Genomic DNA, 25087 nt, shown 5'->3' with positions numbered 1-25087 from the left:
CTAATTAATATCATTTGCAACGAGCAGATAATCACATTTTGCAGCATGTTTTTGTTGATTAATCTGTTTTGTCTCTGCTGGTGAAGAATTGTATAATTCAGGGAACTCAGATATCAGTAAAATTAGCTCCTGCATTGTTTCCCTCCCAGGGGTTTCTGTGGTTGCCATAGTAGCAGAGCGAGCCGTGGTGGTAAGTCAGATGACCTCAGGAAGATAGCTGGCGTGGTGGAGACGGTGGTGGTAATCGCCTGCTGTTTCAGTAGCTGAAGTCAATCAATCATAGAGTCCTAACAGATTTCTGTAGAGGGGGCTGCAAAAATCCCCTGAATAAGATCTAACAGAGAGCTGATGAGTCAGGAAGTTGAGTTTTTTGAGGTTGGTGACATTAAACATCGGTTTTGAAAAGTTTTCAGTGGTTTTTGGTGGTTTAGTGTGAATGGATTGCACAAGGAAGCTGTGTTTTCATCTGAATCCACATTAGTGTAGACATGGTCTCTGACAGACAGAGTGGTTGGGGTCGAGCTACAAACAGGACAACTAGAGCAGACCTGAACAGGATCCTGACTGCTGATACTCACCAGACACTTCAGCTTCTAAGCACCGAGAACGACACCAACGGGTTAAACACTGAGTTCTCCACATGAATGTGAACAGAATCATGTGTGTGAATGGATCAGTGATGGGTGACAGCAGAAAGGTGAGCAGAGTCTTACCTGGCAGGTCAGTGATGTCACCTGGTGATGAGGTGAGGCGGTGACAATGAGGAAGCAGTGGAAAAGAAAAGAATGGAGCAGTGGGCAAAAAGCAGCCAGTCATGCATGAGAACAACAATGTGATCAATATAACAAAGCTGAATGTTTATAGTCTGTTTATATCTGTATTGTGACTGAAATACTGTTCAAGGGAAACAGGATTTTTAATATCATTTTTAATTCTGTAAATTCTCAAATAAAAGCTGCTTCTCAAATGTCAAGAAAGAAGATTTACGTGTCCTCATCATCGTCGAAAGTCTAAAAATCATTCAATCAGAAGAGACTGGATTTAAAGCTGTGACTGTGTAAGCATGTTAGCTGAATGATAACGCTGAAGGAAATATGGACATGAACGGATTATGAGACAACGGACCCCTGGGCACGAGTATGTTAGCCCCCCACCCCCCACCCCGCCTATATAAGAGCCAAGAGAGATTGAAAGAGTTGCAAAATGACTACGAACAACGCAGCCATGTTGTTTTGTTTCTGTTTTGTGAAATGTTAACTTTAACTTCAGGTTCTGTCTCAGGGCCCCTGAGCCCCTGGGCCCCTGAGCCCCTGAGCCCCTGGGCCCCTGAGCCCCTGAGCCCCTGAGCCACTGGACCCCTGGGCCCCTGAGCCCCTGAGCCGCTGGACCCCTGAGCCCCTGAGCCCCTGGGCCCCTGGGCCCAGTAGGCCTGACACACTGACACATTTCTCCCAGTGGATGTTTGTTTGTAATTCAGGAAGTGAGCTCAGAGTTGACTCACCAATCTGTCCTGTAGCGATGATGTTTTGGTATTTTGGGTGTTGATTGACAGTCAGACAGAGGATGTCGTCGGTGTGCTCCAGGTAGAAACTCTGAGTTCCTGTCAGGACAGGAAGCAGGAAGTGTGATGTCATCATCAACAACAACAACATTTAAAATCAGAAGCTCAGTCTGAGAGCATAACCGACCGGCTGACAGGTTCTGGGTGACCACGGCAGCTGCAGTGTGGAAGATGATGTCAGCGCCATCGTTGAGGTAATGCAGGTTGTTGCGACAGTCGAAGCCTCTGTAGCCGAAGACGTGCTCCAGCAGCAGCTCCTGAAAACCAAACATGACAGCTGTTTAAAGTGAAGTTGTGTGTCAGTGGACCGGCGGCGGAGGCTCGTACTGACCTCCACCACTTTCTTCTTCTTGGTCACGTTGTTCCTCAGCAGTTTGTCAGGCAGCGGTGCAGCTCGACTCACAGGAGGCCTAAACAGGAAACCAGGTCAGGACCAGTTCAGATAACATCAGTAAAATACAGCGTGTCTATGTGTAAGTGTCATTATCTGATCACGGTACCTCTCCTCCACAGGAAGCTCTTTGTGCTGCAGGTGAGGTCTGGTTCCTGACATGTTCCTGATGCTGGCAGAGTAGATCTTGGTGACGTAGTCCACCACCTTCTCCCGGGCCACGTCGCTGTCATACCCTGAAAACACAACAAGTCCTCTTAGTACAGACAGACTGAACGGACTTTATACAAATGGTTTTGGAATGGTTTGATGACTTTCCCAGGCCTGTGTTTGAACCAATCAGCAGCCTTGTCAGTCCCTCTAACTTCCACTAGATTCGGCTGTGATAAAACTCTGACTGTATTGAAGTGAACTAGAGTTACCACCCTGCGGCTGTCTGCCTCCTCCAACCAGTCAGGTTGCAGTTTCCATGTCTGTTCATTCATTCTTAAATTATGGATAAAAACATATTTAGAGGTCACAGTGACCTTTGACCTTTGAGTCAGAAGTGTCACCTCTTCAGTGTCCGACCAGCTGTGAGAGATGGTCAGTCTTCTGCTCCTGAGGGATGGTGTTGAATAATGGACATGATGATGTCACAGTGAAGTTGACCTTTGACCTTTAACCACCAAATTCAAATGAGTTCATCACTGAGTGCAAGAAGACGTTTGTGCCAAATGATATCATGTTCACGAGAATAAGACGGACGACATAATGAGAAAACTACAAATACTACAATGTATTTGTACAAATACAAAGTCAGTTCAGATTCACTGAGGGGAGACTTTCAGAATAAAAGCTCAGTCCTGTTTTCCTGTCGTTTGGACTGTGTTACCTCCGTCCTCCTCAGTGTCGTCATCCGACTCCTCGCTGTCCACAGCTTTGCTCTCTTTGTGACCCGGCGGCTCTCTGGTCCAGATCATCAGGGCTGTGTCAGCCCCGCCCACCGACAGCAGCATAGAGTCATCATTGGACCAGCGGACATTCGTCACGTTGGTGCTGTGACCCACGTACTTCTTAAACTTGGCAAACTGGCCCTGAAGTCAGTTTGTTAAGATGAACAGAGAAAAGTCAAATAGTCAATAATGGAGTCAATAAAGGATACATGTGAAGATTTGACACGTGGTTTGGATAAAATTCCCCTTTAAAAAGGCCCAAACAAGCTAGTTTTGCTGGCTAGTTCTAGCATGTTAGCTCTGCTCACCAACTAGCCCCACAGTAGTCACTAAATGAGGCACGTTTCTTATGTTCCCTCATAAATGCCTGCACACATGTATGAACACAACAAGGCCACTATTCTCATTACAACATATAAATGCAGCGGACTTCTTTAAATGAACATTAGTGCGTCTCTTCATCACGTGTCCCTGACAGAGAAACTGAATGACCATCAGACCGCTCTCACCCTGGATGGGAAGCTGAACAGTTTGAGGAAGCCGAAGTCGTCTCCGGTAGCAAGCAGTTTGCGATCTTTGGTGAGCGAGGCGGCGTTAACGAAGCTGAGCGTCGGCCATATTCCCTCACAGGTCGGACCCAGAACAGATGTCCAGCTCGCCCAGTCCAGCTTCTCAAACTGGAAACACAAAACAAATGTGTCTATGTGCAGAAATGGAAACACCCCGATGATCCTCATAATTTAAAGAAAATAACTACAACACAGACAAACCTCTGCCACGCTGATGTTCTGTTTACGCCCTCGTGGAGCCTCAAAGAACAGCTGCTCTTTAGCTCCAGTGTTCACCTGCAGCAGTTTACCTGTTGACAAACAGAGTTTCACAGCTGTGACTACAACTTGGAAGTTGACATGAGTTTACGAGTCAGAAACTTGTAATTATGATCTCCGATGTGACATGAACAAATTTTTCAGGCTAGTTTATTTTCTGGCATGCTAACATGCTCATGTTATGTTTGTATGACATGCTGACATTTAGCATTCTAACGTTAGCATGTATGTTTAGTATTTAATGTTAAGTATGTTTGGTTTTCAGCTTGCTAACATGGTAATGTTAGCATGTTATCATGCATGGAGTTGGAGTGTTAACATGCTAACATTTAGCATGACCTCAGTACTTCCTGGCCACAGCTCTGACACTTAGCATAGTGACATGCTAACAAGTTATTAGAATTCTTCCTCTGAGGAAGATGAAAGGCTAAACTAAACATCTTCACAATTCAACCAATATTTGTTGAGATCATTTACTCCGAACCAAAGTGTTCACCAAGTTTCTAAACCCTGCAGCTACACTGCTAGCGTGTCTAAAACTACATGTACTGGTGAACAGCCTCTACTGCTAACAGTTAGCATGTTGGCCTAGCAGCAGCACAGGTGAGTGCGTGTTCACCTCTAGAGTCCCAGTCGATGTGTGTGATGTAGCTGCCAGCTCCTTTACAGATGCCAACTCTCTTACTGGTCAGGACGTTGTAAATGTCCACAAAGGAATCATGGGATGCCACAGCCAGGTACTTCCCCGCGTCTGAAACACACAGAGCTGTGACTGATCACCGACTCACCAACCATCTTCTTCCTCTGTCACACCTGTGTGGTGAGTTCGGGTACCTTGGGAGAAGCGTATGTCTGAGATGAGCTCCCTGCGGTGGTGGAAGGTCACCATGTCCTCCAGCGTATCTGCGTTCACCACCAGGAAGCTGCCATCATTCAGACCAACTGCCAGAGCTTTACCGTCAGGAGAGAAGGCACAGCACCGCCCACCTGACAGGTAACGCACAGGTAACACAAACACACACACACACACACACACAATGATATACATATGATAGTGTGTAAAATAATCTAACAAGATGGAGGATATCTGTATTTTCTCCGTCTCACCCTTCTTGAGTTTGCGGACAGCGACCATGCGGTGATTGGCCGACAGCTCCCAGATCCTCAGAGTTTTGTCGTCGCTGACTGTGGCGCAGACAGGAAGCAGAGGGTGAGCCGCCACACCCCACACCTCCCCCTCCATGTGACCCTGAACACAACACACACCAGTTAACATTTAATACAGCAGAAAATAAAGTGCTCACACACCTGTAGATGTTTTAGCTCCTGTAGATGTTGTTATTAACGCTGCGTCATGTTTCAGCTCCTGTAGATGTTGTTATTAACGCTGCGTCATGTTTCAGCTCTTGTCGATGTTATTAAAGCTGCGTCATGTTTCAGCTCTTGTTGATGTTGTTAACGCTGCGCCATGTTTCAGCTCATGTAGATGTTGTTATTAACGCTGCGTCATGTTTCAGCTCTTGTCGATGTTGTTATTAAAGCTGCGTCATGTTTCAGGTGTACATGTTGTTATTAACGCTGCGTCATGTTTCAGTTCTCGTCGATGTTGTTATTAACGCTGCGTCATGTTTCAGCTCTTGTCGATGTTATTAACGCTGCGTCATGTTTCAGCTCTTGTCGATGTTGTTATTAACGCTGCGTCATGTTTCAGCTCATGTAGATGTTGTTATTAACGCTGCGTCATGTTTCAGCTCTTGTTGATGTTATTAACGCTGCGTCACGTTTCAGCTCCTCTTATTAACGCTGCGTCATGTTTCAGCTCCTGTAGATGTTGTTATTAATGCTGCGTCATGTTTCAGCTCCTGTAGATGTTGTTATTAATGCTGCGTCATGTTTCAGCTGATGTTGATGTTCTTATTATTGCACAGACCAAATGTATGACGTCTACTCTCACACTATGGTCACAACTTTTGTGTTTTTTAAGTTTACTCAAATGAGACAATGAAAAGGGAGAATGGCAGCTTTACTTTGTGCAATTCTATGACGAACCAAAGTTTCATCTGATGGTCCAACAGTTAGATCGTTGATCAATCAAGTGATTAATCAGAGGTCGAGACCTCAAACTGAACGTCATAAAACAACCGGTCTGACAGTCAGGAGCTACAGAAGCAAATGCACACCACACTGTTTGCATTAGCTGCTGTGATCACCATCACCATGAGAGAATAACATGACAAAACATACGTGTTCATTAATATTTCCACATGCTGTTATCTCTCTCTGTGTCTGACCTGAACCAGCAGCGTCATGGGTCCACTCTTGTCGATCTCGAGGATTTCTCCGTTCTTTGTTCCCAGCAGGATGTGACCGTGACCCAGAGTGATCGCTCTGATCGACGGGTTGTCCTCCAGCAGCAGACCTAACCCAAAAATAAAACGCTGTGATACCTGCATTCACCGCCCAAAAAACTCATCCTGTAAATTGGAAAAAGTTTTCTTCATTTTGTATTTATGAGATGTTCAGTCACATTTATGAGTACATTCGGACTGTGTTTCTGTCTGTAGGGGGGGGGGCTGATTTTAACACCACCTGCTCTGGTCAGTGATTTCAATCCGTACGGGATCATTTTTCAGCCTCCTGACATTTAGGTCCCATCCGGAGCGACGTCATTATATTTTTAAATGGGTCTCTGAGTTTTTTCCTTCTGCTGCATTTTTTCAGTTCAGTGTGAAATTTTACTTTATTGTAAATAGAGTTATGGCTAAAAACCTATTTAGAGGACACAGTGACCTTTGACCTTTGAGTCAAAAGTGTCACCTATTTAGTGTCCAACCAGCTGTGAGAGATGGTCATAATCTCCCCTTCTGCTGTGGTGTTGAATAATGGCCAAAAAAAATGTTTCTGGGACATTATGAGGTCACAGTGAAGTTGACCTTTGACCTTTTGGGTAAAACATGTTATCCATGTTGTATCCCATCAAAGGAGGCCTCCTCAGATGATCTGTTGTAACGTCAGCTGCAGGTCGGTGCTGCTGTTGTCTTTACAGACGTTACTTTTAGTCTGCAATTGTCCCCATCACAGCAGCTGAATCAGCTGTTAGCAGCTCCTGTCTGCAGTGTCCTCATGGATGGACAGACAACTGTCACTGATCACTGAGACACTGAAGGAAACTTAAAAACAGGAGGATTCTCAGGCAGGTTCTGCAGCGTCTTCTCTCGGATGTCTGAGCTGATTTCTGGAGGTTTATTATGATGGACATCAGAGACAATGATGTCCTCTGGAAGTGGACGTCACGCTCATGTCTGTGAGTTCACATCTGACTGATTTTTGAATCTAATTCACCTTCCGCAATTTCTCTGCCTCCCCTTCAGCTCTCCGGTGCCTCCCCCGAAAGGAGGCTTTAGTACTGCTCCTGTCATTTCACCAGGGTTACAGGGGACTCGTGCAGTAGCTTAAATAAAGTGCAAACTGTAAAATCAGCTGTATTTGACTCTTCGTCACCCGCAGAGGCTGTTACATTTTCACAAAGACAGTTGAATGATAATATAATGAATTATAGAGCAAGTGAAACCTTTAGATGACGGAGAGAGCGCGGCTCTCTTGATGGCGTACGTCTTCAAACATCTCTCAAACATGTCGTCCCAGAGCTCCACGATGCCGTCCTTACCCCCCGTCACAAAACCCTGGACAGTGAACGCAACACGAAACGCTGATCATCTGCGGTGTGTTTACTTTATGTTTCATCATCTACAACATCAACACTCAGGTAAACTTTTATCTTTCAGGTTCAGAGTTTCATAATTATGGACGTCCAGAAGTGCCAATAAAAATAAACAAATAAAGTAAAATATCTAAAATCCTAATGTTTGAAAACGTATTGTTTCGGCCAAAATGAAAAATCAAAATGATGAATTATATTATAACGATCCAGTTTGCTATTTCATTTTTAACTTTTGGTTGCATATCTTCTGCCAGTTGGAAAATGAAAAGTCCCGTTCTCGTTATTTCAACTGGGGACGGAAAAAGTAGAGAATTTACAAAAAGAAATGTAATTTATGAGAATAAAGTTGTAATTTTCACACAATATTACAACTTTATGTCTTAAAATTATAACTTTTCATCAAAATTATAAAATTATAACTATGTTATAATATTACAACTTTTTCTAATTCTATTGATCTTTTTCTAGTAAAATTAGCACTTAAACTTAAATCTTTTACAGTTGAGACACTAAAATAATAACTTTAGTGTAATATTTGGGTATATGGTATATATTAGTATATATTTATACTATATAGTGTAATACCTCGTCATACATGAGTCTCTCCTTCCTCATCTGCTTTTTTAAATGATGAAGTAAACAGGTTCAGATAAATGATGTGTGGATGGAGTCTCTGACCCAGGTGTTCCAGGTGTTACCTTGTCCAGGGAGCACATAGCGAACACGGGGCCGTCGTGGGCTTTGATGGTCTTGACGAGTGTCGTGTCTCTCCAGATGTAAACGTCTCCGTTGGTGGCTCCGGAGAAGACCAGGTCCTCCGATCGTCCGTAACACGCCGACATCATCGTTTCCTGCTTCCCCAGGTTCCCGAAAATCCCCCGTTTAAACGTCAGACCGCCACCTGTAGGAGAAGAGAGGGAATACAATACGGTGTTGCCCAGACGATGGTTTATTTGTAGTAGCTCTTTTCTCAGGGTGAAGGCACCATTGTTCTTACAGCTGCAGGTTTGATAGTGTTGGATAAGTTATTAATATACATATTTATTAAGGATTACAATAAAACACGTATTTAAAGGAAGCAGTGCCTCAAGCTAAATGCTAACATCAGCATGCTAACATGCTCACAACTTCAAGTTCTGTATTGTCATGAACACAACAATTACAGCGTAGCTCCCTCCAACTGTTACACATATAAATAAACAATATGTAAAAGTACAAGTAAAGTGCAGTAATGTAGTGAGTAGACAGGTATGAATATACATACTGTGATGTGTACAGGTATAAACAGGTAGTAATGAATAACGTATATATGCTGAGATGTAATGCTAACAAGCTAAAAATGACAATGCTAACATGCTAATCTTTAGCAGGTATAATGTTTGTCATCAGTTCTGCAGGTATTTGGTCATAAACCAAAGTATTGGACACATGAACATGTTGACCTGATGGTGGCGCTAGATGAAGAGTCAGAGGATCACCAGAGTTATTACAGTTCATCCTGAGGGGACCATGGAGACAGACAGGCAGACAGAGAGACAGGCAGGCAGACAGACAGGAAGACAGAGAGACAGGCAGACAGACAAGCAGGCAGAGAGACAGGCAGGCAGACAGACAGGAAGACAGAGAGACAGGCAGGCAGGCAGACAGACAGGAAGACAGAGAGACAGGCAGACAGACAAGCAGGCAGAGAGACAGGCAGGCAGACAGACAGGAAGACAGAGAGACAGGCAGGCAGGCAGACAGGAAGACAGAGAGACAGGCAGACAGACAAGCAGGCAGAGAGACAGGCAGGCAGACAGGAAGACAGAGAGACAGGCAGGCAGAGAGACAGGAAGACAGAGAGACAGGCAGACAGAGAGACAGGCAGGCAGAGAGACAGGAAGACAGAGAGACAGGCAGACAGAGAGACAGGCAGGCAGAGAGACAGGCGGACAGAGAGACAGGAAGACAGGCAGACAGAGAGACAGGCAGACAGAGAGACAGGCAGGCAGAGAGACAGGCGGACAGAGAGACAGGAAGACAGAGAGACAGGCAGGCAGACAGACAGGAAGACAGAGAGACAGGCAGACAGAGAGACAGGCAGACAGACAGACTGGCAGGCAGAGAGACAGGCAGGCAGACAGACAGGAAGACAGAGAGACAGGCAGGCAGACAGGAAGACAGAGAGACAGGCAGGCAGACAGATAGGAAGACAGAGAGACAGGCAGACAGACAGACAGGAAGACAGAGAGACAGGCAGACAGGAAGACAGAGAGACAGGCAGGCAGAGAGACAGAAAGACAGAGAGACAGGCAGACAGAGAGACAGGCAGACAGACAGACAGACAGACAGAGAGACAGGCAGACAGAGAGACAGACAGAAGGAGAGACAGACAGAAGAAGAGACAGACATAGAGACAGACAGGCAGAGAGACAGACAGAGAGACAGGCAGGCAGACAGACAGACAGACAGACAGGCAGAAGGAGAGTCAGGGAGACAGACAGTCAGACAGCCAGGCAGAGAGACAGGCAGACAGACAGACAGAGAGACAGGAGAGACAGACCTGAATGTTGCCAGAACTTGATGTGTTTCATGCCGACAGTCACCAGTTTGTCCATCCTGAACGGGTTACTCTTCACCACGAAGACTTTGTCTTTATGTCCCCTGCAGGACAGAGAGGTTAGAGGGTCAGTCTGTAGTCTACATGTTTCTGCTTGTCATCAAACCTCATGTTCAGACTCAAACCAACAACCTGTCAGTCCGTCTCTCAGTCCTGTCTCACTTCCTGTCTCACTTCCTGTCTGTGGCTCCCAGCTCTCAGCCCACAAAACACTTGCTCATTAAATATGTGGCCTTTGCTGTGTGAATTAGAGCCTCTGCTTGTTTTCCCTAAAGCTTCATATATTTCAAAAACGAGTAAAACTTCCTCTGACTGTGTGCCTCCACTATAATACACTGAATCAATATACATTATTAGTAGTATTAGGGCCAATGATTTAGAATTATTTCAGTTTCATTATATCCTGAAAATGTCCTGTTGGTCCTGAGCCTCATAATATCCACCATGACATCAGAATCAGAATCGGAATAAGAAATACTTTGTTGATCCCCGGGGGGAAATTGTACAGTACCGGTGCTCCCATTCAAGAGTAGAAAGTAGCATAAATTTAGAACTAAAAGTATTTACAAAATATAAAAATAAGAAATAGAAAATAAAAATATACACATTTATAATATTTAAGTGAAAAATAAAAGTAAGAAAAAATACACACAACAACAATGTATATATGTATTGCACTGAAACGTTTAAAGAATAAATAATAGTGAGGTAGTATGTGTAGAAGCAGGTCCTCAGGGTTCAACCTGCATCCGGTGACACCTTCACTTCCACACAAATGATGATGTGTTCATATTAATGTAGGATTGTGACTGACCGATCTAAGACCTGAAAGCTGTGCACAGTAGTAGTGTGTAGAGCAGACAGACAGGTGTGTTTACCTGGCCTTCGCCAGCCTCTCTCCTTTCTTCCAGTCCCAGATGATGATTGAGTGAAATTCATCAATTCCCACAGAGACCAAACTCTTCCCGTCCGCTGAGACAGAGAGACATAGAGACAAGATACAAGAGACAGAGAGACAGGATACAAGAGACAAGAGACAGAGAGGCAAGATACATGAGACAGGATACAGGAGACAACATACAAGAGACAAAGAGACAAGAGACAGAGAGACAAGAGAGAGAGACCGGGAGACAAGAGAGATAGAGACAAGATGCAAGATACAGAAGAGAGACAAGACAGAGAGACAGAGAGACATAGAGACAAGATACATAGAGGCTTTGAAGATTATTTAAGTTTTACTGGTGGTGATTCAGGGATACAAAATGATGATTTAAAGATGAAAGATTTAGGGATAACAAATGGTGCACTGTGCAATGTACCTGTGAACTCCAGGGCACACACTCCTCTGCTGTGGTGTCCTTTTAGTAGCGACAGACACTTCAGAGTCTGGATGTCCCAGACGTGGACAGCCGGGTCTCTGCCCACCTGAACACACAGACAGCCAATCAGAAACACTCTCAGTCAGTCTGACGGTAACATGCTGTGTTCTGACTGGCCGGCCATACCTGTGCAGAGGCCACGTAGTCTTTGAGCGGGTGTACGGTGAGGCTGAGGATGTCGTCGTCGTGACCGAGGTAAAACCTCTGACTGTGCTGTAGCCGGTTGTAGACGACGGCGACAGCGGCCACGTGGTACACCACCTCCCCCGCCTGACTGTAGAACAGATTGTTACGACAGTCAAAGCCCCGATACCTGCAGGAAACAGGAAACAAGACCGTCACAATAAAGGTCACTGCAGATCACTCAATAGAGAAAAACACAAGCAGAGTGTCAGAGGTCTTCATTGAAGGAGTATGGAGGACCAGAGAGGACTTTACGAAGTTTGTTTTCTCGATTTCAAAAGAAATGTATGTTATGAGCTTGACATAACATATAAATATAATATATAAAATATAGCTTGGAACTTTTTTTAGTCACCATAACACAATTTTCAAGGTTGATATCGTTATTTTTTAAGACAAATAAAGAAATTCAATAATAAGCAAATTTCATAAAGTATATATAAACACAAAATCCATATGGAAGAAAAAAGATACAGAGAAACTATACATTTTTTACATTTCATTTTGTTTTAATACAAATACTTAATACAAACATTAATACACTTTTATTGTGTATTGTATTGTATCTCATATCTACAGAATATATTTATATATGTGTGTATCACGTTACAGTACATGTTCATTACATTTTGCTATTATCAATGAATAATCATTTATCATATTACAATAATTAAGAATTAATACTACTCTTTTATATTTGTCATTTTCACGTTCTTTTACATTATCCTATGTATCCCATATATTATTTATATATCATTGCAATGTCCCATTGCTACAATATATCATCTGTCAATCTCAATATCATGAGATTCATCAATGTTTAATCTCACATGTTTCTTCTGCTGCTGTAAACTTTAAAAGCGTAAAGTAAAAAGTATACATAATAACTCTTGTTATTATTATTATCATTAATTACAAGCTTTATTGTGCTTTAACAAGCATGCTATATCAAGATCAGTAATTCTGGCCCTGGTATTAATTTGTATTAGTTCAAAACCAAATTTTGTGGTGTCACCCACCAATGATAGCTGTTCTACACAAACCAAACTGCTGAAGAAAACAATTTAAACCAACACGTGATCACATTTCATGTAAATAGAACAAAGAAAACTGACAACTCATGATGATATTAGAACTATATTTTGTTGGGTTTAGCTGTGATAGTTTTATTGATAGTTTAATGTTTTTACCCGTGAACAAACTGCAGACGAAGCCCCTCATCCGGAGCTTTCTGCCGCTTCAGGGAACCAATCAGCTTCTTCCTCAGCTGAGGAAGGTCCTCCTTATACACCTGCAGACAGAGACAGGTGAGCCAGACAACAGACAGGCAGGTACAGCATGTGACTGGTTTGTTCTCTGGTCACCTGTCGTTCGTAGCTGGTCTGAGCTTCCTGTTCAATGTCCGAGTCAAGCTCCGGGACGTCCGACACGTCCGAGTCCGACTCTCCGCTGTTGGAGTCAGCGTAACCCTCTGAAGACACCAACCAGGAAAAAACGTTACTTATAAAACGCTATTAAATTTGACTCCATGGCAAGTTTTTTTACTGAAATCTGAAACCTGGGAAATGTATCTACATGAAAAACTGTGGCTTTACAGCCGTGTGCAGATGGTACTTTACTTTTTACAGATAGCTCTTAGGGGATACCCAATAGCAATGTAGAGTTTCGAGATAAGGATTTTAGGATAAGAAATGAGTATACAGATGTTGGACGAGGTTTTACAGATGCAATAACAAACGATAACTAACAAATTCTGAGTTACAATACACGCAGGTGTTTACAAATTGTAATTCAGGGATTACAAATGTTGGATTGAAGATTACCTACAATGTGCGTTTTTTGTGATTCAAAGGTTACAATGGTATGGTCATTTAGGGTTTACAGATAGTGGTTTATTGATAAGGGAATTTAGAGAACATTTAAGGATAACAAATGGTGCTTAAATATATGTAAACATCATTACAGTGATTTAGTGATAACAAATATTAATTAAAAGTTACAAATCATGTCTAGATGTAGATTTATAATTTACAAATAGCAGTTTTGGGATAACAGTGGTGATGTAAGGGTCATTTACAGATGTTACATTTTTTATGATTGGGTCACATATGGTAATTTAGGGGTAACAAATTGTAATTTAGTGTAGTAGGAAAGTTAGGATTCACAGGGAATGCCGCATATAAGATATTTCCTGGAATTTAAATTCTTAGGAAAATGAAGTCTAAAGACAACAAACACCTCTGATTTTAGGGATTCCAGCCTGGTTTTAGGAGGGCTACGTTGTGGCTGGCCCAGATTGAGACAGAGTTGGATTGGTTCATCTTGTCATTCCAAGGCAGTATGTTAGCTAGCACTGGGCCATTGTTATCTAGGAAAAATTCTGAAGTAGTAAATCTTGGTGTTACCTTGGAGGAGGGGCTCCAGGACACCGTTCATGACGCCCTCGGGCAGGAACCTCCACTGGAAGACAGCGTGGTCGGCGCCACCAGTGCTGACAACCCACTGCAGGTCGTTGGACCAGCGAACGTTTGTCACATGGGCAGAGTGACCAATGTACTTCTTGAATTTGGCTCCTGTTTGATGAAGAACACGTTGGAGGAGACCATGAAGCAGTTTGGTCCAACAGCTGTTAGAAACGACTCATCTGGAATTACTTTAGAATCCCTTATCAAATCTGTTTAGTGTCAGCTTTCAAATATTGTAAACAAGTAAAATTCAAGATTGCCCCTATAGTTATTGATGCATCAGAGAGTACTCCCCTAGAGCAGGGGGAGTGGCCCAGGAACTAAATTTAGGCCCTGGTTCTGCTGACTGAAATAAAGTTTTCAAGGTTTCTAGGTTCCTGCAGGGGAAAAGTTCTGTGCATGTTACTGTTTGTCAGACCGACCTTTCTTGAGACAGGGGAACCTGAAGAGTTTGACGAGGCCAAGGTCATCTCCTGTCACCAGCACAGCACTGCTGTAGTTGGCGTCCACAGAGTTAACGTTGGTGATGTTGGAGTATTTGGGCCAGATGCCGTTCACCTCCGTCCCGACAACCCCTGTCCAAGTCATCCAGTGGATCCCCTTCGCCTCCTCTTTAGGAACCAGCTTACCCGCTGCAGGACACAGGAGGAGGTCAAAAGGTCAGAGGGTCAGGGGTATTAGGGGAGATAACTAAGTCTACACAGGTGAGTCTTACATCAAGCCCCATGTCTAGACAGGTTACTTCCAAGCCAATTCCCAGTCCAGACAGGCAAGTCCCAAGTCAAGACAGGTGAGTCTCAAGTTGTCCACAGTCGAGACAGGTGAGTTTTAGGTCAAGTCTCAAGTCTAGGCATTTAAGTACCAAATCAAGTTCCCAGTCTAGACAGGTAAGTCCTGAAGTACCACTGCAATTACTCTGGGACAATAATGTCAAAGTAAACTATTAGAGTTTCTGTGTGTTGGACCCTCAGGATCAGACAGTACCTGGCATCCTGTAGAAGAGACGCTCTCCAGCGCCATCGTTGGTCTGCAGGAAGCGGCTGTCGACCGACCAGTCCAAGTGGGTGATGAAAGAGGAGGAGCGGCTGCACTCGCCCACCTTCTTGTAACGCTGGGCAACAGCATAAACGTCCACCAGCCCGTCGTTTGATCCCACCGCCAGGAAAGAACCATCCGGTGAAAACTTCAGCTCATGGATCACCTCCTTCCTGTCCTTGATGTGCACGACCTCCGTCATGTCCCTGAAAAAAAAGGTTTGTTACCTCCGGTTCATCAGAAAATTAAATAACCTTAATCTGAGGTTTGTCTTTTTTAATATTTACCTGATTCAATTAGATCAAACCAGATCTCCTATCATAATTATACAGATGACACTCAAATTTATTTCATGGATTCAGGAAACGTGACTCGAGCAAACAGCGTATATTGAGACAAACAGCACAGCCTCCTGGAGCTTTCCAAATAAACTTCAGTACTACATAAATCATTTCAAACTGAGTCCAAACTAAGGTAAACACAGAAATTAGCCTCCTGGATGAGCTACTGTAGCTAACTGCATAGGGATCTACTTTTGTTTGGTTGGCCAAGCAGCAAACTACCATAACATGGATGGATGAACCAGTGTACTGGGAACACCATCCTTCGGTCATGCATAAGTGAAGACACCTGACACGCAGCACGGTGAAGGATCCGTCCTTCATGCCCAAAGCAAGTTGAGAGCCATCGTTGTTGAAGGAAACACTGCGGACTGATTCCTCCATGTTACAGCGAGCCAGCAGAGTGTGGTCAGGGAGACTCCACAGCCTGAGAGACAGACAGACAGACAGACAGACAGACAGGTGAGGGACAGACAGGTGAGAGGTAAACTCAGGTGGCGTTGGTGGGTCAGACGTACCTGACGGAGCGGTCGTCGCTCCCAGTGACGGCGACTGGCTGTTTGGGGTGCAGGTCAAGAGCCCACAGCTCGCCCTCACTATGACCCTGCATCAACAGAACCGGTTTGTCCCGGTCTCGGACCATGACCTCAAAGATCTCGCTGTCCTGCGTCCCTGCTAGAATCCGGTCAGCCTTCCAGCAAACACTTCGGATTGACAGACCTGAAACAGAAAACACACCTGACTGACGTTTTTATAGTCTTTTGTGTTTGATCCTGTTTGGTTGTGTGTCGGGTGAAAAACAGCTATTTGAGAAGCTGAGACCAAAAGAGAAGAAAGTTTTGGCATTTTTGCTTAAATGTTTGGTAAATTACTTTTAATGGATAATGAATTGATTAAATTATTGAAGATTTGATTTATCCAATCGACTAAACAATCAATTATTGCTTCTTTTTGAACCGTTGATTAAATTGGGGTTTGAAGAGCATCTTTGGTTTGATGAATAATTCTGATGGCTGAGATTTGTTAAGTCCATCAGCATCAAACCTCATTATTTCAGCGTCACAGTAGTGTTGTTCAAATCATCATCTCTGGTTTGTTTTGATATGTCAGTAAACTGATTGGACCCTTAATAACTCCACCTCCATCAACACATGCTTTTATTGATGTGAATACAGCCCAGGTCTCTGGTCCAGACTTCTGACCCATTAAATTTGTTACGGGAGGAATGTTAAAAATACAAACTCACCAGAGAGTCGGAAATCTTCTTAACAACTTATGAAGTCACGAAAGTCATTGCACACTGGGATCCCTGAGCAAGTTACTTTAAGTTACATCTCTTTACATCACATCACTTTGTAACGCCTCCCTATTGAGCAGCAGGAGTTACCAGAGACAAGAACATGATCCCTCACTGGCTTCCCACCACAAACAAACAAAACCAAAACAGAGGTCCTGCTACTGGGAGTCTAACTGCAGGTCTGTCAGCTGGTGGATCTGATAGCACATGTTCAGACCTTTGTATCCCTGCTCGGCCTCTCTCAGGTCGATCTTGGTTATGGGTTTGAAGTCGGCGTCCCACAGTCGGATGCAGCCGTCTCGTCCCCCCGTGGCAAATCCTTCCTCACAGGCGTGCATGCTGAAGATCCCTGCCTGAACAACACATTACATAAAAACAACACATTTCCCATCAGTCCTGCTGCGTCCCGCCCCATCCCCCCCAACCCTGCAGAGGACCAACATGTTGGCAGTAACTTCAGCGCCCTCTGCCTGTCTCCTGCTGTAAAACCTCTCAGCAGGAGACAGGCAAAACTGAAACGGATGGATTCTGCATGTTTTGTGATCTTGTGAAAATCTCTAATCTGAAAACTCAAATATATTTTTGCGGCTTCTCTCATAGGTGCAGTCTGCTGATAATGAAGCCAAAATTTTTATTCTTTTTATATTTTCAAATTTACTTCATAACCTGTGTACATTCCCTCTCAGTACCTTTCAACAGGGCTGAGTGTGTTGGTGAGTGGTTTTGTGTCTAGTTTATAGTAAAATGTGCATATGTTTCTGTGTATATGTACATATATACCCCGTGTGCAGCCTGTACAGTTCTGATCAGAGTGATTCCTCTCCACACGTAAATGTCTCCGTTCAGAGCCCCAGAGTACGTCAGCTCGTCTTTGGCTGCAGAAACACACAGGATGGTCTGCAGGTCGCCCGTCTTACCAAAAATCCCTCTCTTCGGAGTCAAAGCGTTCCCACACAGAGTCCAGAACTGCAGACACACCACAAAATGAATGATTAATATATAGATTTTAACTGTCACGTGTATAATAATCATAACAGAAATGTCCACGGCTGACTGAGTAACGAAGCATCAGTCACAACAATCAAAGCACAAAACATCAAATCATCAGGTACTAAATGATTAAACTCAGTGAAACCCGAGTTCCAGCTCACTTTGATGTGTTTGACTCCACAGCTGACCAGACGGCTGGACTGAAATGGATCCCAGGCCACATCAAAGATCTGTAGGAAAGAAAGTAAACTTCAGTTCTATAGCACCTTTCAAAACAAGGTGCGCCAGAGGAAAAGAAGGTGGAAAGTATTGTAGTAAACTTCAGTGAGGGTTGAACAATGTTACTTGCTGTGTGTTTCAGCTACAAACACCAGCAAACAGAGTCAGTCATGAATGAAGAGTCATACTCTGTCTGAGTGTCCGGTTGCCGTGGCGAGGACTCGTCCTCTCTTCCAATCCCAAACACACAACGTGTTCTTGGCATCCAGACCGACCGATGCCAGCCGCTAAACAGAAACAAGAAACAATCAAGTAAGATCCATTTAAATTTACTTTGTTCAGAGGCCCAAACACAGACTCATATGTAAACCAACATGTAGCTCCACGGTATGTCAGTATGTGAGTTTATAGTGTATTTATACATGTTGGAATTCCTCAAGGAAGCATCCCTCATATGTGCTCATGCTCTCATATTTGATATATTTGTAATTTAAAATGAAAACAGGAACATGTGTGAAAACATGATGCTGAGCTACATTTAAGTCGACTGTCTTAAACTTTAAACTACCTGTTTTTGCTTCTGGTGTTTAACTGTGGACTCTTATGCTAACTTTAGTCCCTCCCAAATTGACCATCTTGTTGATAGTGCCGCAGGCTCAGTGCGACTGACACTTGACTCTATTGCCCCTCTAAAAAAGAAGATAGTAAAACAAAGAAAGTCAGCTCCATGGTATAACACCCAACCCGCAAATTAAAGCAAACGTCGCAGAATCACGTTTAATTTGGCAAGATAGTCTTAGAACTTATAGGAAGGCCCTCTGTAAAGCCAGAGCAGCCTATTACTCATCATTAATAGAAGAGAACAAGAACAACCCCAGGTTTCTCTTCAGCACTGTAGCCAGGCTGACAGAGAGTCACAGCTCTATGGAGCCATGTATTCCTATAACCCTCAGCAGTAACGACTTCATGAGCTTCTTTAATGATAAAATTCTAACTATTAGAGACAGAACTGATCACCTGCTGTCTTCAGGTAGTACCTTACCTTCAAACACAGGAATCCCAGAAACAGCTGTAAAACCTGATATATATTGCTTTTCTCCCATCGACCTACTAAAACCATTTCTTCATCTAAGCCATCAACTTGTCTCTTAGTCCCCCTCAAAGTTACCTTTGTTTTCCCATTTATTTTTAACATACTCTGTGGAATGAGATTTTTTCCTCATGAAGCCCTTATATAGTCTGGATATAACACCTCTGTTTGACTCTGACAAACAGGCGACTAAAACTTCTTGAACACATGGTCATCCATATCCAGTGGGTCATTTTCAACAACTTGGTCAAAATAATGACGTAATTGGAGATACCTATAGAAATCCTGCTTTTCCAGAGCATATTTTTCTTTATATTTACTTTATTGTGTCTATCCAATGTCTACATCTAGGGTCCAATTGATTAGGCTAAAATCTGGGTCTTAGGCACACCTTCTAATTATTTTTAGTTTATCTTGTAATTTATATTCCTCCCTTACAGAGTTCCTGACTTTAAGTTGAAATTTTATCCATGGGTTTGGCATGTTGTTTATACATTTTTCCAAGTCATTATTGAGGGTTCTTCATTAGTGACAATTCAATGTCTTTCTACCTGGCATGGTAATATTTGTTGCACAGGTTCATCAATGGTCTAATTTGAGCTGAGTAGAAGCAATCAAATGCAGTACAGCCATACCTCCTTCCTCCTTTGGGAGTTGTAAAGTTTTTTCCCTTGCCAAATGAACCTAGAGATAATTTTGTCCCACTCAGAGAATTGTTTTCTGGATATTTCTACAGGGAGAGCATTTTTACAGATTCAATTCTTTGGGTGAGACTCATGAAAGGGGTGGAGTTCCATCTCTGCATATCTGATTTTATTTGGGTCAGAAGGGGGTCATAATTAATCTTTGCCAATGTGGAGACTTCTTGAGTGACTCTGGGTATCAGTACACCTAAATATTTCAATGTAGTCTGGCTTTTTTCAAATTGAATTTATCTTGCAGTTGTTTTGGTAGAGTATAATTTAATGTCAAAAACTGGGTTTTCTGAACATTTGGTTTTTGGTAAACATGCAGGATGCAGGATGCATGTTTACCAAAAGAGTTCAAAAGCTTAAACAGTTCAATATACCAAAACATCGTCTGCATACAACGCAGTATTATGTTGTTCATCATTTAAGGGGATGCCTTTAATGAAAAATTAGTCTCTCTCTCTAACCGCCCACCTAGAGAGAAGAAATTTGCCAAGTGAATTTAATTGAATTTAATTAAAGTGTTTTTGAGTCCAACAAAGCTGCTGTTTACAGTTCACTGCAAACATGTTGTGAAGTAATTTTACTATATACCAGCTCTGATAAAAGTGTTTTAGAAAAGTTTGATGATTATTGTGATAATGCAGTTTACTGTGATTTCTTCAGCCACAATAATTACCATGAAGCTTTGATACCGGCACACCCCTCGGGGGTCTACACTGGAAGTCAGCGGAAATCCTCTACACTGCCTCATTTTTTAATTGTTTTCTATTGCCATCTGTACTCATCATCCTTTAGATATAAGGTTAGCTTCCAACAAAGTATACAAAGTTTTTTGTTCATGTATCTAAATTAATCAAATAACAAACAATATTCCTATATTCAAACATATCTTAGTCTAAACAGAAAAGCTGTAATAGTAAAATAGTAACAGCTTGAAAATGTTCAAAACACACACTTTTGAGACAGCCCCTCCCAGTGTGACAACATCATGAGGGGGCATGGTCCCAACCAGTCAAAGCAGATGACCGCCCACCTAGAGTCTGGTTCTGCTCGAGGTTTCTGCCTCTTAAAAGGTGCTTCTCATGGTGGGACCTGTTGGTCTCTGTAATAACATTATAAAGAGTCGGTCTAGACCTGCTCTATTTGTAAAGTGTCATGAGATGACTTTTGTTGTGATTTGGCACTTTATAAATAAAATTGAATTGAATTGAATTGAATTGAATTGAATTGAACCTGTCCGTCAGAGTCGAAGGCCAGGCAGGCCACTCCGTGTGTGTGGACGTCCCTCAGGATGGAGACGGTCTGCATAGCGTAGGTGTCCCAGATACAGATGAACGGGTCTTTACCCACCTGACCAGTCGCCACCTGGACCTTATCTGGATGCATCGCCAGACTGAGAGAGAGACAGACAGGGAGAGAGAGACAGGTGTTTTCATATTTGTCTCACTGTACATCTTCACTGTTTTTAAGGCGTTCATTTAAAAAAAGCTGCTGTTGTATTCAGGTCTCAACCTCTGAGCTGAAGAATGGAAACCCTGAATTCCCCCTGAAGTCGACAGAACATCGGGGGGGTCTCCGTGTGGTATAAAGGAGATCTTTGCCCTCAGACCCCTGAACACCTCAGAAATACAGTATCTAAGGATATTGTTACCCTAGATGGCATTGCCCTGGCCTCCAGCACCACTGTGAGGAATCTCGGAGTTGTCTTTGATCAGGACATGTCCTTTAACTCCCATGTAAAACAAACTTCAAGGACTGCCTTCTTTCACCTCTGTAACATTGAAAAATCAGGAAGATCCTGTCTCAAACAGATGCAGAAAAATTAGTCCATGCATTTGTCACGTCTAGGCTGGATTATTGCAATTCCTTATTATCAGGCTGTCCCAATAAGTCCCTGAGGACTCTCCAGCTGATCCAGAATGCTGCAGCACGTGTACTGACAGGAACCAGGAAAAGAGATCATATTTCTCCTGTATTAGCTTTGCTGCACTGGCTCCCTGTAAAATCTAGAATAGAGTTTAAAATCCTTCTCCTGACCTACAAAGCTCTTACTGGTCAGGCACCATCATATCTTAAAGAGCTCATAGTACCCTATTACCCCACTAGAGCACTGCGCTCCCAGAATGCAGGGTTGCTTGTGGTTCCTAGAGTCTCCAAAAACAGAACAGGAGCCAGAGCCTTCAGCTATCAAGCTCCTCTCCTGTGGAATCGGCTCCCAGTTTGGGTCCGGGAGGCAGACACACTCTCTACTTTTAAGAGTGGGCTTAAAACTTTGCTTTTTGATAACGCTTATAGTTAGGGCTGGCTCAGGCCTGCCTGGACCAGCCCCTAGTTATGCTGCTATAGGCCTAGACTGCTGGGGGACTTCCCATGATGCACTGATCTTTCCTCCTCTCCCTCTCCATCTTTACACATTCATGTCCCTCCAATGCATGTTACTAACTTTATATCTTCCTCTGAGTTTCTTTGTCCTCTCGCAGGTTGCTGTGGATTGTGGTCCTGGTACGCCTGGCTGCTGCTGCCATGGGCATGCCTGACTTTCATCACTACAGTTATTATTATTAGTCATAGCTCTGTTACTATTAAAGCTGTTATTGCTATTATTAATCATATCTCAGCTATTATTACAGATGTAACTACTATTATCAGTCATATTTCCATTATTATTATAATTATAGCTGCTATTTCTACTGCTAGTGCTGCCATACATCTCTGCCTGTCTGTCTGTGTCTCTACGTCTGTATGTGTCTCTACGTCTGTATGTCTGCCTGTCTGTGTCTCTACGTGTGTCTGTCTGAACACCAGTACTTATGGCAGACTTTGGCTGCCTTTGGGTTCAACCCAGGCTTTATAGCCAAGATACGGGTTCTCTATAGTGACATTTTGAGCGTCCTGGAAATAAATGGTGGCCTGAGTGCTCCTTTTAACATCCAGAGGGGGGTGAGACAGGGATGCTCTCTCTCTGGCATGCTGTATTCTGTAGCCTTCGAGCCTCTGCTTCACAAACTGAGAGATGATCTTAGTGGTGCGTGTTTCCCTCATTGTAATGAGCCTTTTAAGTTGTCTGCGTATGCTGATGACCTTATTGTGCTGGTCAATACACAAAGAGATGTGGACATTTTAGCAGACGCTGTCAACAAGTTTGGTTGTATCTCATCTGCAAAGGTAAACTGGGGGAAGAGCGAGGCTGTGATGGTGGGGGAGGGGCTGGGGGATCGGCTCAGGCTCCCTGGTGCTTTACGCTGGGACAGGTAGTGGAGCTGTCTCGGCCTCGGCTGGAGGACCCCGCTATGCTGGCTGCTCGGTTGGGATTAAGGTCCATCCGAGTCACCGAGCCTGTAAATCCTGCCTCCCTGGAGGGGGCCTCAGGGAAAACCTTTTACAAACTAATGGTAAAAACTTTGAACAGAGACAAATTAAATGGACAGACTGACACTCCATGTAGGAGTTATCTGGGTCTGGATCTTCATGGAGGACAAACCTCCACTGTCTAAGAAACACGCTGACTTGCAGTGGAGGATCCTTCATGGAATTATAGCAGTGAACTCCTTTGTGTCAGTCATCAATCCATCTGTGGAGGACAAATGTCCATTTTGTGACCAAAGAGAGACTGTCTTTCACTGTTTTTATGAGTGTCACCGTCTATCTGCGCTGTTTCTGTTTTTACAAACTGTTTTTACCAGATGTGGAGAGGTTTTTAACAAACAGGGTTTTATTTGTGGTTTTAAATACACTCGCCAGCACAAGCACAAATGCCAGGTTTTAAACTTTGTTTTAGGACAGGCCAAGATGGCGGTGTATGTGAGCCGGAGGAGGACGGTGGAGGACGGGTTGATCGTTGATGTTGTTCCTGTGTGTGTGTGAAGATGATCAAGTCCAGAGTCCTGGTTGATTTGAGCTTCTATAAGGCAGCAGGTGACCTGGACTCGTTCCAGCAGGTCTGGGGTTTTAAAAAGGTTCTCTGTTCTGTGGCAGAGGGAGAACTCAGCTATGGAGATGTGCTCGTCTAAGTTATTTATTTATTTCTGGAAGGTTTTTAATGTAATTTATTAGGCTTTTAATGTCCGCTGTGTACATTTGAGGAGCGGCTAATAAAGTTGATTTCAAAAATCAAAAAATCTGTCTCCTGTCTCTTTCTCTGTCTGTCTCTGTCTCTCTCACTCTCTCTCTCTCTGATGTCTGTCTCTCTCTCTGTCTGTCTGTCTGTCTCTCTCTCTGTCTGTCTGTCTGTCTGTCTCACTCTCTCTCTGCCTGTCTCTCTCGCTCTCTCTCTGTCTGTCTGTCTGTCTGTCTGTCTGTCTGTCTGTCTCTCTCTCTCGCTCTCTCTGTCTGTCTCTCTCGCTCTCTCTGTCTGTCTCTCTCTCTCTCTGTTTTCATACTTCACACAGCTCGACTGCTGAGCTCATCATCTTCTCGACTTCCTGTCAAAACTCTGACCTCATCACGAGGCAGTAAAGCCTCCGCGTGACCTCACAGAGACACGTGCTGCGCTGTGATTGGCTGACAAAGCAGACTGCATTTTGCTGCAGGACCAACAAACACACACAGTCTACAGTCAAGAACGCGCAGGCAGGTCGACTGGATGCATAGATAAGGATTCGTATCTTCGTGCGTCATCACAATGTCAACGACTGACTTTTTAAAGTTTTTTTTCAAAGCTGGTTTAAAATTCATCTGGAACTGTTGTCATAGCAACCAGTCCTTAAACCCAAACCTGCAAAAGTGCAGCTAATTGACAGTCAGCTGGATCAGGACCAAGACGTTTTCGGGTGAACTTCACACAGGAAGTCATTTCAAACTGACTCACTGATTACTGTACAAAAACACAACTTTATTCACTGACTTTGGTGAAACTCCATCATTGTATGGAGAAAATGTTTTCTGTTTTCCCTCTGATGTCCTCCGGCTGCTCTGCCTCAACTCTCGGTGATTTACACAAAGCTTTAGAAAGTAACTGCTAACTGCTGCTAACTGCTGCTGCCGTTAGCTCAGTTAGCTCTGAGCACCAGGGGAGTGTTGGTGTTTACACCGCCAGCACAGGAGCTTTGGACCACTGGGAGGAGGAGGTTTTCAGTCCCAGGCTCCGAGAGTCAGATGGTTAGAGTCCACTAACTAAGAGCATAGATATAGATATATATCTATGGCTAAGAGGACAGCTAGCTGCACAGCTAACTAGCGAACGGCAGCTACAGTTAGCAGTAGTTAACGATGACTTTAGCAACAAGTAAAGCCATCTGTCCATCAAGAAACGACCTCCTACCTACGTACTTTCCTTCACTACAGAAAAAGCTCTTTCTGTGAGACACTGAACAACCTGAGTAGCAGTAAAGAGCCGTCCTGAGCAGAGCAGCAACTCAGACAG

General features: G+C 43.5%; 1 protein-coding gene across 3 annotated transcripts in view; it reads right to left on the bottom strand.

Moving 5' to 3' along the window:
* LOC139292469 (echinoderm microtubule-associated protein-like 6) overlaps window positions 1-25087 on the bottom strand; it is a 38859-nt gene that overhangs the window by 11870 nt on the left and 1902 nt on the right. Inside the window, exons 2-32 of one of the 3 annotated variants that reach the window (XM_070914834.1) lie at window positions 20959-21118; window positions 18132-18230; window positions 17886-17954; window positions 17515-17700; window positions 16952-17087; window positions 15956-16157; window positions 15727-15864; window positions 15046-15302; window positions 14484-14693; window positions 14002-14169; window positions 12961-13067; window positions 12787-12887; window positions 11540-11726; window positions 11354-11459; window positions 10913-11006; window positions 9978-10078; window positions 8134-8336; window positions 7286-7397; window positions 6006-6133; window positions 4822-4963; window positions 4549-4701; window positions 4334-4465; window positions 3658-3746; window positions 3397-3564; window positions 2827-3028; window positions 2062-2188; window positions 1893-1971; window positions 1689-1818; window positions 1502-1600; window positions 714-734; window positions 579-593 (exon numbers count right to left, since the gene is read on the bottom strand). In XM_070914834.1, the coding sequence (XP_070770935.1) occupies window positions 579-593; window positions 714-734; window positions 1502-1600; window positions 1689-1818; window positions 1893-1971; window positions 2062-2188; window positions 2827-3028; window positions 3397-3564; window positions 3658-3746; window positions 4334-4465; window positions 4549-4701; window positions 4822-4963; window positions 6006-6133; window positions 7286-7397; window positions 8134-8336; window positions 9978-10078; window positions 10913-11006; window positions 11354-11459; window positions 11540-11726; window positions 12787-12887; window positions 12961-13067; window positions 14002-14169; window positions 14484-14693; window positions 15046-15302; window positions 15727-15864; window positions 15956-16157; window positions 16952-17087; window positions 17515-17700; window positions 17886-17954; window positions 18132-18230; window positions 20959-21118 (4121 nt within the window). Of the gene's footprint in view, window positions 1-578; window positions 594-713; window positions 735-1501; window positions 1601-1688; window positions 1819-1892; window positions 1972-2061; window positions 2189-2826; window positions 3029-3396; window positions 3565-3657; window positions 3747-4333; window positions 4466-4548; window positions 4964-6005; window positions 6134-7285; window positions 7398-8133; window positions 8337-9977; window positions 10079-10912; window positions 11007-11353; window positions 11460-11539; window positions 11727-12786; window positions 12888-12960; window positions 13068-14001; window positions 14170-14483; window positions 14694-15045; window positions 15303-15726; window positions 15865-15955; window positions 16158-16951; window positions 17088-17514; window positions 17701-17885; window positions 17955-18131; window positions 18231-20958; window positions 21119-25087 lie in introns of all 3 variants that reach the window. The other 2 variants (XM_070914818.1, XM_070914826.1) reach the window with 2 other exon arrangements.

This window comes from Enoplosus armatus, chromosome 2, assembly GCF_043641665.1.
Source record: "Enoplosus armatus isolate fEnoArm2 chromosome 2, fEnoArm2.hap1, whole genome shotgun sequence".
NCBI lineage: Eukaryota > Metazoa > Chordata > Actinopteri > Centrarchiformes > Enoplosidae > Enoplosus > Enoplosus armatus.
Note: the sequence above shows the minus strand (reverse complement) of the source record. Positions and strands in the feature narration are given on the sequence as shown.